The sequence below is a fragment of the Ambystoma mexicanum genome, chromosome 9 (assembly GCF_040938575.1).
Source record: "Ambystoma mexicanum isolate Mex_15411 chromosome 9, UKY_AmexF1_1, whole genome shotgun sequence".
Classification (NCBI taxonomy): domain Eukaryota; kingdom Metazoa; phylum Chordata; class Amphibia; order Caudata; family Ambystomatidae; genus Ambystoma; species Ambystoma mexicanum.
This window is the reverse complement of record NC_090931.1, coordinates 1,322,824,582-1,322,839,802: the sequence shown is the minus strand read 5'-3', so window position 1 is coordinate 1,322,839,802 and position 15,221 is coordinate 1,322,824,582. Positions and strand designations below refer to the sequence as shown.

Here is a 15,221-nt window from a genome sequence, read left to right as displayed (position 1 = left end):
CCTTTCTGGATTTATAGTGGAGCATCTAGAACTAGAAGTCCCAGAATGCAAAAAAAAAAAAAAAACAGGACAGGGCAAGGATACTGTACAGAGCATATATATGCAACTTGAAATGTTTAAAGGCAAAATAAATAGGAACACTAAGAAATATCACACAAACATGATACTAAAACATGTTATAAACACACACCTTTCTAAAGTTTTGATTGTTACGTCTGACTGCTGGTCTTTAAGATGGCCAGGCCACTCCCAGCGCCCTCCTTGTTAGAGTCCCCTCTATTTCTCATCTACTCAAAGCACTGATTTCAGCTTTCTGCAGTGGACTTGAAGTTCCAAGGTTTATCAAAATCGCCCGGGAACTTACTTGTTGCCACTGCCGTCGGCAATAGTGTAAGAATGTCCTCTCGAAAGCTCTTGTGCATGGCATTAGCTGCAGCTCCTATGTTCCCGCTCATGCAATGATCACGCGGTGCTGAAGGCCATGGGTGGAGGCGGAGTTAGGTTCTGTGCATTAACCGCACAGTGGGTTAACATAGGACGCACATTGCCTGAGCGTAACGTGCAGCTCACGTGACGAGGAGGAAGCCGGGCGTTGCTAAGGTCCGTTTCTCAGTTGGGAGCTAGAGATTACCCTGCTGAAACTAGGCAGAAATTGTGCTGTTCCGCCATCGTGCATGAGGCATTGCCACTCTTTCTTCTGTCATCATGTCTGTCAGTGACATGTTCATCACTTTGCACAGCTCCCTCACTGTGGATCAAGACATCAGAGAGGTGAGCTGGGGTTGTGTTTTTTTAATTTATCACTTTATCTGTACCGTTCTCAGCCATTCCTTATTCCATTTTTTTCCCTCACTCTAATCGGGCCTAACTGTCCCATCCATTAAATCTGGCCGTAGTCCCTCTGCAATCATGGCTGCTTACAGGGCCACCTACTTGCGCCAACTAAGGCTGTTCACCTATTTACTTGACCCGCTTGAATGACCTCCGATGAGGACACCTGCTGACGGGACCTAGTATATTAAAAAACAAAACCAACTATACACACGTGTGTAAATATAATCACCTGTCAGAGGCGTTCTAGATGTGGGTACAAGAACCCCCATGTCCCACAGATAGACTGTAGATCTTGCCGGTACATACATACATGCCTATGTTCCCCTTTTTTAAATGTATTTCTTGGACGCATAGTCTTACATTTATAATAAGGAATTCCAGAACGACAAGCACCAGAATGCAAAGTAAAAACTAGGACTGAACAATCATTTCTCCAATTGAATGAGCATGTTGGAATCCATGTTGGTGGATATGCAATCCTTGTTATATGCAGATATAGAGCACTGAGGTGATATTCTCATTTTCATTCAATGTAACTTTTAAGAAGACAAAGTGTCCGACATGGTAGCAAACGATGAAATAATGTGTCACTGAACCTACGCTCAAACTAAGAGTACAACATCTCATCCATTTATAAGGATAACGTTAAGATATATCCGTACGCTATATAGCCTGTGAATCCTGCCAGCGCTGCCCTAATGCAGTTCCTGAACCTGGGTCTGGGAGCGCGTTCAAGTATGTTGCCCCTGTTCCCATAAACAGAAATAGGCGAGTTCCAAACAGAGGGTGACGCTGCAGGGTTACCACCACCTATCTGATTTTGCAAAGGCTCCCTGCAAGTAAGGTCAGACCATGGTCTGCTCTCCTGTGGCACAAACATAATTGTGCTTCAGGCATGCACATTTCCGACCCGCATTCTACCTGTCACTAATATTTAGTTTGCTATTGCTGATCCTGCACTTCTTCACCCACCAGAGTTTAGAAAATCTGTTGCCACCATGCTGGGTTTTGTAATGGAAGGAGAGGCGTCCTCTATAGGTAAATTGTACAGTAAGCTTTATTGTTCCTTGGTTTGGTACCCACACGGATTAACAGGGTAGGATGGCAAGACACACAACAGTTACCATGCCAGACACCGGGCTCCCCACACCCCTTGAGGCCACCTCCAACAATCACAACGGAGTCCACCTTGACCCTCACAGACACACGCACAACACGCGCCGTTATGACACTTGGCAGTCTGACACAACAAACCCAGGCATCTCCAATAATAAGGTTAGGTTTGGGCCCCCTCCCTCGCTTTTTACATTGGTGTACATTTTGCTATCCTGTTTTTTGACTAACCTTACCGTCAAGACTCTGCTACTTATTCTTATCACTCTCAAAGGTTTGTCCTTTGGAACTGAACCATCCGACATGTCAGTGGAGGGAAGCCCTCCCCGCATACATTTGAAAGGGTAATGGTCCTTGTTGTGCTGTGTGATGTGACAGGACAAAAGGAAAACGACAAACTCTTGATTAAAATTCCACTTTGAACACTCATTGCACTTGATTTTTCAGACTTATCTTAAATCTCTATACTACCATTCCTATAGTGAAATGTGTTTGTGCACGATATAGCAAGCTTTTATGTGAACTCCGTTGTCGAAAACTTCTTCTGACAACCCAACACTCGCAAAGGCTGTTTCCAATTCCTTGCGCTACTGGTGGTCACTTCACACATATGTTGTCCATGAGGGTAGCAACGTTTTTGCAGCCGTTAGGTAGAACTTTGCAATGGACCAGCAATGGAACCCATTTTTTCAACGGTCTTGATGGCAGTAGGAAGGCACACATGGGTTTTCAAACGTGGATTAGCAGAGTTTGCTAATGAAATGTTTCTTGATTAGCAAACAAATCCATTTGATTAGCAATGTTGTACTATAATTTTTAATGTCAACAGAAGTTACCTGTACCCAAGACATAAAACAAGCAGTTTTGTGAACCGCTGAAGTAAGACATTTAGTGAGTTGGGCCTTGCACATTCTTTAAAAATGTCTACTATAGCTGTAGGTCAAGTAACTTAGTTTACCTACTCGATGTAAGGGAAATGACCTCGACACATGGCAACAGATGACAAAACATGTAAATGTGCTTTCTGTAAAATGGTGCATGTCACCACAAACCCGCTTCACGTTTGGCACAATGCTGCTACCCAGAAGCCACTAATGCACACTGAAATGTTTATTTGACATTTTATTGCAAACTATATGTTATGTACGTTTCAAAGCTCCCCTGCAAATGGTACTCGCCCTTTATAAAATCTACTTGACTGTGCGAGTGAGAAAAAAGACTTTGCACGCCCTGGATGAGTGTCTGTAAAATGTAGAACGTTGGCTACATGAATGGACACAAATAAATAGATGTGATAAAAAGGCTCTGAAAACAGTTTGGCCAGCTCTTCCTGCAGGAGCTAATATATAATATAATCATAGAGTAAAGCGAGCTTTGGGATCTACCTGCAAGTATGGTATTGCAGTATATGTCTAGACTGGATAGAACTATTGATTACTACTTTGCTTAAACATCTAGTTGGATTTGTGTATTCGTTATGTAAGCGGGAATCAAGTAAGGGACTAAGGAGATTGGATGGTGTAGCAAGCAAGGGAATTGGGCAAACGAGGTGGAATATTGTAGTTTGCGGCCATCTCACTTTCAGGTTAGCTGGTCTAAAGCAACAGGGTGATGAGAGAGAATGTTATGGCATCTGATCATGGATTGAGGACCAGTTGCACAGGTGCATGAGAGGTAACAGAAGTAGGCTTGTAAGCTAAGGCTAAGCATTTGACTTTGTGGTGATGTATTTTTTTCAAAGGTGTTCAGTTGTCAATATGTTGCATCTTCCCCAACACAAATTTAAAATCTAGTTGACACTGTGAGATTTAGATACACCAATCTAAACCTTAATGTAAAGCATGGAGACAATGCAGTGTTTTGCAGTAGAAATACTGTACTTGTGCATTATGCAACAGCTTACATTTTTAGGAATGGAATTGCATAACTGTCTTTTAAAAAATATATAGTTAACACATACTGGTCTTTGCCAGACAGGATATAGTTGGTTTAAATAAAAGTACCTTCTTCTAGTTTCCAATTGTTTGAAAAAGAAAAATGAATCTTGCCGAGCACTCCCCTACAGGCTTTTGGCACTTAAGAGTGGGCTACTGCTGCACTGTCTCTCTATTGCGTCTAGAAACACATGTGCAGACGCGTTATAAATGACATATATCATCAGCTCTGCTTTCATTAAATGAGGTAACTTAAATAGCTAGCTTTGCTACACCAGTGTCAATTTAATTATTGTTAGGGAGAATTCTGTTTAGGCTGAATTTCCTAACCTAGTGAGTCCCCCAGCAACTTTGCTGGATTTCTGGAGTTTTTTTTTTCTCCTGCCAAGAGTGAGTCTCTTTTCCTCACACTCTTGTACATGATTTGAGGGGTTCCTTTGACTGTTAATGTGTTTTATGGTCTATGGGGTCTTTTACTCCATAGGGTCTCGTGTTTTTACTATATGTGTTACACAGCACCCTCAGTGCAGTGACACAGGGGTGTCATAGTGACACCCCATCATAGACTCCATACCCTGGGACTGACTACTGTCTCCCAGGGCATGTAAAGTCACCATTGGCTTTACTAGTCCCAAATTATGAACAGAAACCAGTACAAACCATCATATTGTGGACGTACTGGTCGGGGCAATTCGATTGTCTGTTATTCGAGGGGGCACGTCTCCGTCCGCCCTGATCGAGTTTTGCCTGGTGGCAGTAGATACTACTTTTTATATTCGACCGCAAATATATCTCTAGGGGATTTTCCCATTGTTCGAGGCTACCAACTTTAATTATTTAATTCTCATAGCCTCGAACATACCGCCGGTTTATTTATTTAATATTAATTCGCCGGTTGGTATTTTTTGCCAGAACTTGATTTTAAAATGGCGTTTGTGTTCTCTTCTGTGACTCCAACCCAAGTCGAGCCCTTTGTTCCACTTTTTGGCGGGCTTCTCCACAGAAGCCTCCAAAAGTGGTGCCACTCCGTCTGGGTACCACAGGGGGTGTGGGATGGGGTTTAGGCACCCTCGACTGAGTTACCTTGGTAACTCAAGTCGCAATCTTGTGTGACACCACTTAGCATGTTTGATTGACAGCTAGGCTGAGTGAATGGGGGTGTGCTGCATAAAAGCAGGGCTTTTGGGACTGGAACTTTAGAAGTCGCCACAGGACCTGAAAATCCGACGAGGGAGAAGCTGAGCCGACCTGCTACGACGACACCACCGGTGGAGCCCTGCGGAACCGACTCACCACTTCCCAACGACAGAGAAGATCTCCCGGCTGGAGAGTCTTCTTCCCCTGACTGGTGGGCACAACCAGTTTACCTTCTTTTCCTCGCATCCCAAGACATCTTGTGGTCGAATTGCCCGTGCCAAGCACCCCGGCAACCGGATAGCCACTTACCCCTGGACCGCGAATAAAAGGACCGCTCCTTTTAACTGAGAACTCTGCGGCTGGTTTCTTCCCTGGCAGTGCAACGGACTCCTGTCTTCCTCCCCGACGAGATCCCCTCTTCCCCCGGACGAAGCACCGACTTGCATCCGCTGCCAGGAACAACTGCCCCCGCTGGAGTATTCTCACCACTTTAAGGTACCGTGTCCGCCAGGCCTCCCTTTCTAAAGATTGCTACAAGGTAATAATAATCCCTTAACTTTCTGGACTGGGCTGGCCGCCTTGACCATCTAACTGGTCCCTTTCTTTTGGTCCAACTCTTTCTGAACCGATTTGCGAGACTTTTGGGCACTTTGAACCGTGTGACCTTAGACACATTTCGACCGGAGCCTCTTAAAGTGGGTCCGGCCTTGTTAACTTTGACTTTATGGTTTTAACCTGCCTTCTTCTCCTACTGTGTTCTTCCGAAAGTGTTGGGATCTGTTTCTATCTTTGCTCTGCCTTTCTCTCCCTTTTAAAACGATTGATTAGAGTGCCATCTTCGTTAAGCGCTCACCGATATCTGAAAATAAGTGTTGCTTTACTTAAGACTTGTCTAACTAATCGTTGAAGGGAGTGTATATCTTTTAGTGACCGTGTCTTTGGACTGCTTGATATTAGTGCCAGTGTGTTATATCTCTTTTACACCAAGCTCTGGTCAGTGTTTGCTTGTTCTACTGAGTTCTTTTGACCTATTGTGAATACTCTGTATACTGCCTAACTCTTCTTGAGGGAAGTCTGACTGCTCAGCCACAGCTACTAAGTGAATCTGTGTGGTACAGACTGCTACCAAGTGGGTTTACTGCCAAACGCCTGTAGTCTTAAATCGTTTGCAGTGGTCCCAGAGGGAACTGCACAGGTTTCTGCCTAACAATTATCAAACCTATGGAATTGCATAGCAAATTGCTATGCAACACTGCTTATTTTATACCTTCCAGTAGTACATACAAGCTTTATTTTGAGCATAAAAAATATCCATACATCATTAAAAAAAAGATCTGCTTCAGGCAGATTTACATAAGCATATCTCCACTAGGAAGCTGAACAGTTTAACTCAAAGTGACTGGTGCATACATAACATTTGGAGAACAATATAATTGTCCATGCTTGACGATGCTTAAATTAACCATGCAACAAACAAAAATTGTAACTCTGGTGGTTAGGTTGCAGCTACGAAACAGCAGAACAAGCTATGTTCTCAATGAATTTCTGACAAAATATTAGGAAATGGGTCATGTTTTCTTTGGTGTCTGGGCACAACTTGCAGCAATTTCCTCTAGTATCTGTGTTTTTCCACTTTGCTGTACATTCTGCCAGAAGAATTGTTCATAATACCCGAGATTTAATCATAAGTTACTGCTTTTTAATAGCAAGTTTACTTGCTTTGTTAGTACTTTCTGATAATTCTTACTTAGTATATACCCACGGTTGAACTCCTTTCTCGAATTTGTTCACATAATGGGAGTGTGCCCCCCCCCCCCCCCCCCCAGCTCCCCCAAATAGTCGCATTCATCTTCCATGCATGGCTGCTTTTTATTTGCTTAAAGATGGAGAGCCCCATAATTTAACCCAGTACAATACTGGTTTCAACCTAGGCCCAGCCCCTCTGCCATAATTGCCCAGTTACAATCTCATTGGGACATTGGGTGCACTGGTTGGGAAGTGGCAATAACATTTTTAGCAGTTATATCTTAGCACCCTTATCTCGACCCCAGAGAAGGCTGCAAAAAGAGTTTTGCAATGATGAACTTCTAAGTTGGCAGAAAGGGTGCGGCCGAAAGGGTGAGGCCACCAGATCTTTTTGAAAAAACAGTTTGTCCTTCCTGACCCCTTTCTTGGATAGGACTATGATATTCATCTCTACTTGGATTCGCCACCTTCCTTTTGGGAAACATGGACTCCCAGGTAATTGAAGTAAACTTTGTAAAATTACGGTAAGGAAGTGTGACAGAATGCCATCTGGTGCAGGTGTGAAAGCCCAAGCTTTTTTAAAATAAATATAAAATGATGCAGGTAATCAAAATTATAGTGGTTCCATGCTGCAACCAGTTGGCTGATATGATAAGTCATTTATAATGCCCCTGTATGCAAGTGTTTCTAGGTGTTTTGATGTCATTGTGCCAGTTCTGCAGTGGTACAGAGCAGGATCAGAAGTCACATGTGCATCCTGAAAGCTGCTGGGACACATAGTATCTGCAGGCAAAGGTAGCAATTTAACTTCGTCACCTCGGTTCTAAATTGTATAATTGTCTGCCTTAATCAGTCTGGTGGTGTGTAAATCTCTACATATACGCCACACCTGGTTGTGGTATGGTGACTGATAACAGTGCACAATTATTAAGCCACAACAATCTGATATACCAGTGCCAACTCTGTGAGCGGGTCTCACATCTGACCATACTGATGTATATTGGCGGCTAGGCTAAATGTTCCATAGCTGCCTTGTAGAACAATAGCTTGGATGCTGCCTCCTTTGATTCCCGAGAAAGGAGGGACACCCCTTTCCCCAGGGCATTGGAAGTTCCCCCAAGAGGACTCCTAGATGTGGGGCTTCAAAGGCAACACTAACCATAACAAAGCCAGCCTCACACCAGGGTGCTGATAACTGGAATGCCTTTGAAGCCAGCCAGCATGAGAAGAGTGGAGTTAAAATAGCCGGTGAGACAAGGCATGCCTGGAGAGGGGTCATGCTAACTTGATTTCTGTTGGGGTTCTCTTCCTTTCCCTGTCCCCTCCTTTTCCTGCAAGCAATGCACTTTGGATGTGATGTCAAAAGGTAGAGGGCACTTGTTACTGCTAGGACAGTTTTTCTGAAGTCCAACTAAGGGCTTAGTAAAGCCATTCAACTGAGATAGTACAAGACTCCACTCTTAGTATAAGGCTGTGCCACCAGAGTTCATGGTAGTGTAGACAGAGCAGCAAGGCTTATTTTAGGAGGGCGAGAGAGCTGTAGAATCAGTACAAAGAAATTGTAATACATATGGTCCAAAGAAACACTGAAACACTATGTATTGTAAAAATAAATGGTTTATTTAAATCTTGTGGGGAAATGAGTACTATCACATATAATATAAACACATTATAGAAAAACACACTATGCTTGAAGGTACACACACCTAAGCATATAACCTAATTTGGAACACCTAACAGGAGTTATAGGGAAGTAAAAGCAATAGTTATTTTTTAGATTGCTTTCAGTAATATAAGGGTAGTAAACCCTAGCAGTTGTATTGTGAGGCTCAGCAAGAAATCACTTAGTAAACCTACTGGACAGTATACTTTTCGGAACACTTTTATTCTAGATACAGTAAAAACCTATAACTTCTTTTTGTGATAAACCACAGTTGTACTAGGTGAGTAAAACCTAAGGATATAATATTCTATTACAGGTGCTTTTCAGATCAGCAAAACACAGATTGAGATAACCAATAACTCTTATTTTAGGATGGCAATCGACTACCTCACGGTAAGTAAAACCTATCCAATCCAGTGGATGCAAGGATTAAATTTAAAACCCTCTGCATTGTCCAGAAGGCTTTCTGGGGCATGGGTCCAAAACACCTTCAACTATCCCTCCCCAAATACCTCCCCTCTCGAGCCCTTTGCTCCTCTACCTCTAACTCCCTCAGGGTCAGTCGTTTTTCAAAGAAACAAGCTGGGGGCAGATCTCTGTCTTCGGCTGGAGCCTCCCTTTGGAACAGCCTACCGGCCACTTGAAACTTGAGGAGAACCATATCCGTTTCCGGAAGCACCTCAAGACCTAACTCTTTGCTTCTGCCTTTGCCCCTCTTCTCCCCTGCTGACCTGTTTTTCTCTCTTGGCACTGTGCACCTGGACACCCTCTGTCCTTTTGGGCCCAGGTACCTGCTCACCCTGCCTCCCTCCTGCACTGTCTCTGGGCCTCTCATTGCACTGTGTTCTGTATCTGTACCCATACAGTCCCCCACTCTTCCTCTGCACTTATCAGATATACCCTATGTGACTAATCTTGCACTTGCCACTTGCTGGCTGCACTACCACTTTTGCATTGCCTTTATTTATTCATTTATTTGAGTCCAAACTACATATCAACCTTTTGGGGCTGAGGGCAATCAGACTAGCGCTGAAGGCCTTTCTGCCCTCTGTGCAGGGAAAGAATGTCCTGATAATGATGGACAACACAGTGGCCATGTACTATCTCAACAAGAGAGGAGGTGTAGGTTCACTACCACTGTGCAGAGAAGCAATGCAGCTCTGGTACTGGCCAATTCAAGAATGTATCTCCCTATCAGCAGTTCCCCTAGCCGGAGTGGAGAATACGGCGGTGGACGCTCTGAGCAGGCAGAGCACAGTCTTCCACAAGTGGGAACTAGCTCAGGAAGTGGATCTGTTTGCAACCGGTGTCAACTGGAAGTGCGAGCGGTACTTGTAAAGGGAATTTCTTCTAAGAGGAGCTCTAGGAGACGCGTTCATAGTGGGTTGGGAGTTTCCACTCTTGTACGTGTTTCCTCCAATCCCTGTCATTCCTCAAGTCATCAGTAGGTTCAGGAAATCCATGACCGTAATTGCTCCGGATTGGGCCAATAGGACATGGTACCCGGACCTACTGGACATGTTAATCTTCCCTCCAATACGTCTTCTACAAAGAGGACCTTCAAAGTCGGTCCCGCAGTGCGTAACGCACGATATCCAACTTCTCTCTGGTACTCTATCTCTGTGTATAATCATTACATCATGGCTAATAATGTGGGCATTATTTGTGACCTGCCCCCGTCTCGACTTTGTACTTGCACGCCCTCATATTGACTGCCTAGTGCGATTTGTTCCTTCTAGTCTGACTAGTCCTCCGCAGGAGAGCTGTCTTGTAATACTACCTTACCGTGAGACCTGTTACATTTACCTGTTGCCTTTACCACTTTGTATGACCTTTGCCGCCGCAACGCTGCTCTCAATTATCTGTGATCTTACTGACCGAATAACCACTGCATTTCGTGGCCTTTGCACCATTTCGAATTAGCAATTTTACAGCGTTGTACACCCTCTGCCTGTGCTGCATCTGCAAAATTATGAACATTAACATATGTGCTTTATAACCACTGCTTCAAATGCATTTCCAATATTATGAATACTCGTATCTGATTACCCTGTGCGAATTTGAACAGACTTGGCTTCTTGCTGCTACCCTGCATTGGCCTACTCTGCACTATTTTGAATAATGACTTCATCGCGATGTATATCCGCTGCCACTGATGCATATACTACTGCAGTACTACTTCACACTATTTTGAACAATAACCTCATTGCGTTGTAAAACTGTTGCCACTGATGCGCATATTTGTAGTATTGCAAATGCATCTGGCTGCCCCTTCCTTTGTGTTCTGTGCGCTAATGTGAACAGACCTAGCTACCTGTTTCCACGTTGCTACATATTGCTAACCCATAGTCACCCCACATGTCTACTAGATTATACTGTTCCGCTTCCTGCCACAATCCTACCGAGTTCTGTTTGCTGTATGTGCACTATTAGACGTCGGAGCACTACTTCTCTTACACTTTCGCGCGTATACTTTGTAATTGTCCCCACTGTTAACTCTGTACTGCGTCCTCTTTTTCATGCCTACTTCCTTCCCATACCGCAGCTCACTATGTGTATGCACCACCTAACACTGCACTGTTATTCGTCATGACAACCCCCCCTAGCCTAGACACTCGCCCACAGCCAAAGCGCCCTTCCACCCCAGCCCACCTCCTTTAAGATATTGAATCTCACCATGTCTAATCCGGCCAGCTGCCCTAACTACAATTGCGCTTTCTTCCAGAGAGCGCCCACCCCTGCCTCTGCCACCGGTTCGCACCACAGCAGCGATACATTGACAACTTACACACCTCTACCCACCAACCCATATATGAATTCCCCCGCCTTATGGCTGGAACACTTTGCTACCAAGCCCACACCCAATCAACCATGCACCTTGCACCTAAGGACCATCGGACTAGGTTCTACATTCCTTCCTACAGTCCACCATTCACTGAAGCTCATTACCACATCGAAATCACCACTACCCGCACAGATACACCTCTCCCCGACTATGCCTGACCTCACCTCTCATAGCCCCAAAGAAACGCTGGTCACGGGTGCCTTGGTCATCGCCAAGTCCCTCTCTGCTCATGCCTTGGACATCGGTGACTTTATCACAACTCAAGATCTTGACTTCCTGGCCATAACACAGACCTGGTTACATGCAGCCTCTGGACCTTTACTAGCCGTCGCCATACCCACTGGCTACACTATCATCGGATGCGAGGCAACACCAATCAGTCAAAAGGTGGTGGTGTCGCCTTTATTCACAAAAACTCCATCGGCCTTAGTCACCCTAATCGACAGATCCCATCAGCCGAGTTACTATCAGTCAATCTTCCCATCTCACCCAACCCAAACAAACCGCTACCCTGCACCTCATCTATAGGCCACCTGGACCTGTCACTACCTTCACTGACTAAGACTAAATCTCAAATTATTCTACTTGGTGACTTCAACCTTGGCTTCTAACGACCCCAAAGCAATGGATATTGCCTACACTCTCTAACCGATTTGGGTTTCTCCCACCGCATCCAGGAACCCACCCATTCAAAGGGGAGAACTCTCGACTGGCTAGTCGACTTAAACTGTAGTATTTATCTACAGTCTGACCTACCCTGCGCTTGGTCAGACCATCATACGATTACCTTCAATATCAAAGCCAACGACCAATGCCTCAAACGGGACATTGCTCCCCCCATTCATACTAGAAACAAAAGGGAGATGACGAGCGAAAAGCTACTCTCACTTATCCTACCTATCTTGAACAATGTATCGTTGTCGTGCTCGGACCCCACAGTGTTAGTTGACCTCTTCAACCACACCATGCTCCAAGCCATGAATGCTATTGCCTGAATCAAGCTAAGGAAACCTAAACCACACGCACACCTCAGCTTGTGGTTCATGCCACACTTGAGAGTGTTATGTAAAGAAAAGCAAACCGCTGAAGCCCGTTGGAAAAGCCATCCTTCTGACGCCAACAAGGACAGCCTCACTATAGCTTCCCTCAACTATAAAGACGCTATCTTCCGAGTGAAAAAACATACCTCTAACAAGTGTATTATTCAAGCAGAGTCCAACACCAAAGAGCTCGATTTTGAAAGAACTTGAATCGCCCGTAACTCCTCCTGGCACCTGCAATAAAGACAGCACATGGTGTAAAGCGCCCCTCGGCAAAATCGCTACACTCAATCCAAAATTAACGCCAAACAAAATAGCCTTCAGATTAACTATCTATCTAACCCCTCTGCTCGCACAACCACCCATATCCCTCACAAATCCTTCAGTTTCTCACCACTTACCATCACAGAGGTTGAAAACATCATCAACAAACTCAAACCCTGCCAAGGTGATATGTGCCCAGCCCCTGTTATCAAGGAGGCCACTTACGAACTAGCCTCCTTCATCACTGCCCTCATAAATTTGTCATTCGACACAGGCATCATCCCGTATAACCTTAAGGATGCTTGGGTCATCCCCCTTCTCAAGAAACTCACCCTTGACCTGAGCATACGCACCAACTACAGACCCATTACAACTGTACTTTTTTTTGTTTGTTTTTCTTTTTTTTTTTGCTCAAAATATTGGATTGTGCCACCTATCTACAGATCCAGCAGCACTTGGAATCGAAGACTCCTGGGCCTCAGGCAATCTGGCTTCCGGCCTAGGCACGGTACCGAAACTGCCCTCATTGATTTGAAGACTCAAATTGAAGATCTGAAAGACAAGGGGAAATTGGCCCTTCTACTACTACTTGATTTAGCGGCAGCTTTCGACTTGGTCAACCACCAAATCCTCCTCCAGCATCTCAAATCAGCTGCCCACTTCTCGGATTCTGCCACCTCCTGGATTAGATCCTTGCTGGATAATAGATCTATGCGGGTCTTCTCCTCTTCAGCCTTTGCTGAGCCTTCACCCGTTCTCTGCGGCGTCCCTCAGGGATCTTGTTTCGCCGACACTATACAATGTGTTTATTAAACTACTCTTCGATGTTCTCGACTATCTGGGTGTCTCCTATACGAACTACGCCAATGACACCCAGATACTCATCCCTATCACCAGAGACCATACAGCAGACACAAAATTCTTGAATGACGTCTATCTGGTCATTCAGGCTTGGATAGCTCGACATGAACTTTGCCTCAACGACGATCAGATGGAGCTCCTCATCCTGTGCACCCATTATCGTCTCAATAAACTTGATCCCTCATTCAAGTCGTTCACCATCGATAGCAATACCATCAAGGTTTCGAATGACACTAAAACATTATGCATCTACCTCGACTCTACCCTATCCCTGTCCAGACAAACTAATGTTATAATCTCAGCCTCCGCTTACATGTGCAAACTTATTACAGATTCCAACCATTGCTCACCTCTGCTAATTGCACCATCCCAGCTAGAACACTCATTTATGTCTAAGATTGACCATTGTAATGCCCTCTATTTAGGGACGAGCCAACGTGACCTAAAGGAACTTCAGGTCACACAGAATAACACCATCAGGGCAGCCCTAAACATTCCCAGGAATCAGCTTATCTCTGACACCAGATGTAATTTACGCTGGCTCTCAGTAGCTCAGAGAATCTCCCTGAAAACGCTCGCTCACACCCACAAGTGTCTCACCAACTACTTGGCTAGCCAATTTACACCCCACACCTCTACACAACCACAGAGATCCGCCCAAGCCTACTGCCTCTACCTTCCCAGGTTCAAGCTTCAGAAAGCTGGCGGGATTAGTTTCCTGGTCCTAGCCACCAAACTGTGGAATAATCTGCCCAACCCGCTTAGATCGGAACCCTCCTTACCCTCCTTCCACACCTTCAAGCATAAAGCCAAACCATAGTTCTCGGCAATCCTCCCACTGAATGACTCTGCACCTTCCTGCGGCCATTGTCCGCCCTACACCTTGTTTGTAATAATGTGCATATAACCTGTATCTAATTCTGTAACATTGACTGTATATATATTCTACACCCTTATTTTGTTTATTATGTACTGTACATATTTTCTGTATTCTTTACCATGCCTGTCCTTCTATACTCTTTAATATGTAATTTTTGTCATTGTAACTCAAGATAAGCGCCCAGATGCCTTTGGGCCAGGCGCGCTATACAAATAAAGTAATACAAAATACAAATGCGTGGTTTCTGAGGGGTTGAGATCCAAGGATTGGGACCTCCCGGAAGACTCAACGTGTTTGCTTTGGGCCAGAAGGCCAGCAACAAAGTCTTTTGACCGCTGCCGTTGGAACAAAGCTTGCAGCTGGTGCAGGGATAATGAAGATCCATTTACATGCAATACACGTATGCTGTTCAAGGCATAAATTCGTTTTCAAAAATTGAATAGCAGAATTTGCTAATACATTTTTTTTTGATTAGCAAATAAACTTATTTGATTAGCAATTTTGTACTCCTATTTTAAATGTCACCAGAAGTTAGTTTTACCCCAAGACATAAAATTAGCAACAATACAGCATTTATATGTACCTTTATGAAGTAATACATTAGTGCAATGAGTTTCTGTAAAATGTAAAGGTTCGCTGCATGAATGGACCACATCAATAGATCTGATAAAAAAAAAAAGCTCTGAAAACATTTTTCAATTGAAGGCTCTGTGCAGCGGTGTCATGCAGCAGTCAGTGGTGCATAGTGCAATGTCCATCAAATTGTCAACAAGACATCAACAGAGATGCAATTGTGCGTGTTTCATTTTTATTTTATTATCGAGTTTCATTTAACTAGTGTTTGGCATAAAACGGTTGCAAGCAACTGTCAAGATGAAGACGGCCGCTACAAGGAGTTTGTGAC

At 44.3% G+C, this 15,221-nt stretch overlaps 1 protein-coding gene across 1 annotated transcript in view; it reads left to right on the top strand.

The window, feature by feature from the left end:
• Nucleotides 1-453: 453 nt before the first annotated feature.
• Nucleotides 454-15,221, top strand: part of TSN (translin) — a 195,208-nt gene continuing 180,440 nt past the window's right edge. Inside the window, exon 1 of the mRNA XM_069616699.1 lies at nt 454-771. Within this exon, the coding sequence (XP_069472800.1) occupies nt 706-771 (66 nt within the window). The 5' untranslated portion in view covers nt 454-705. The remainder of the gene's footprint in view (nt 772-15,221) is intronic.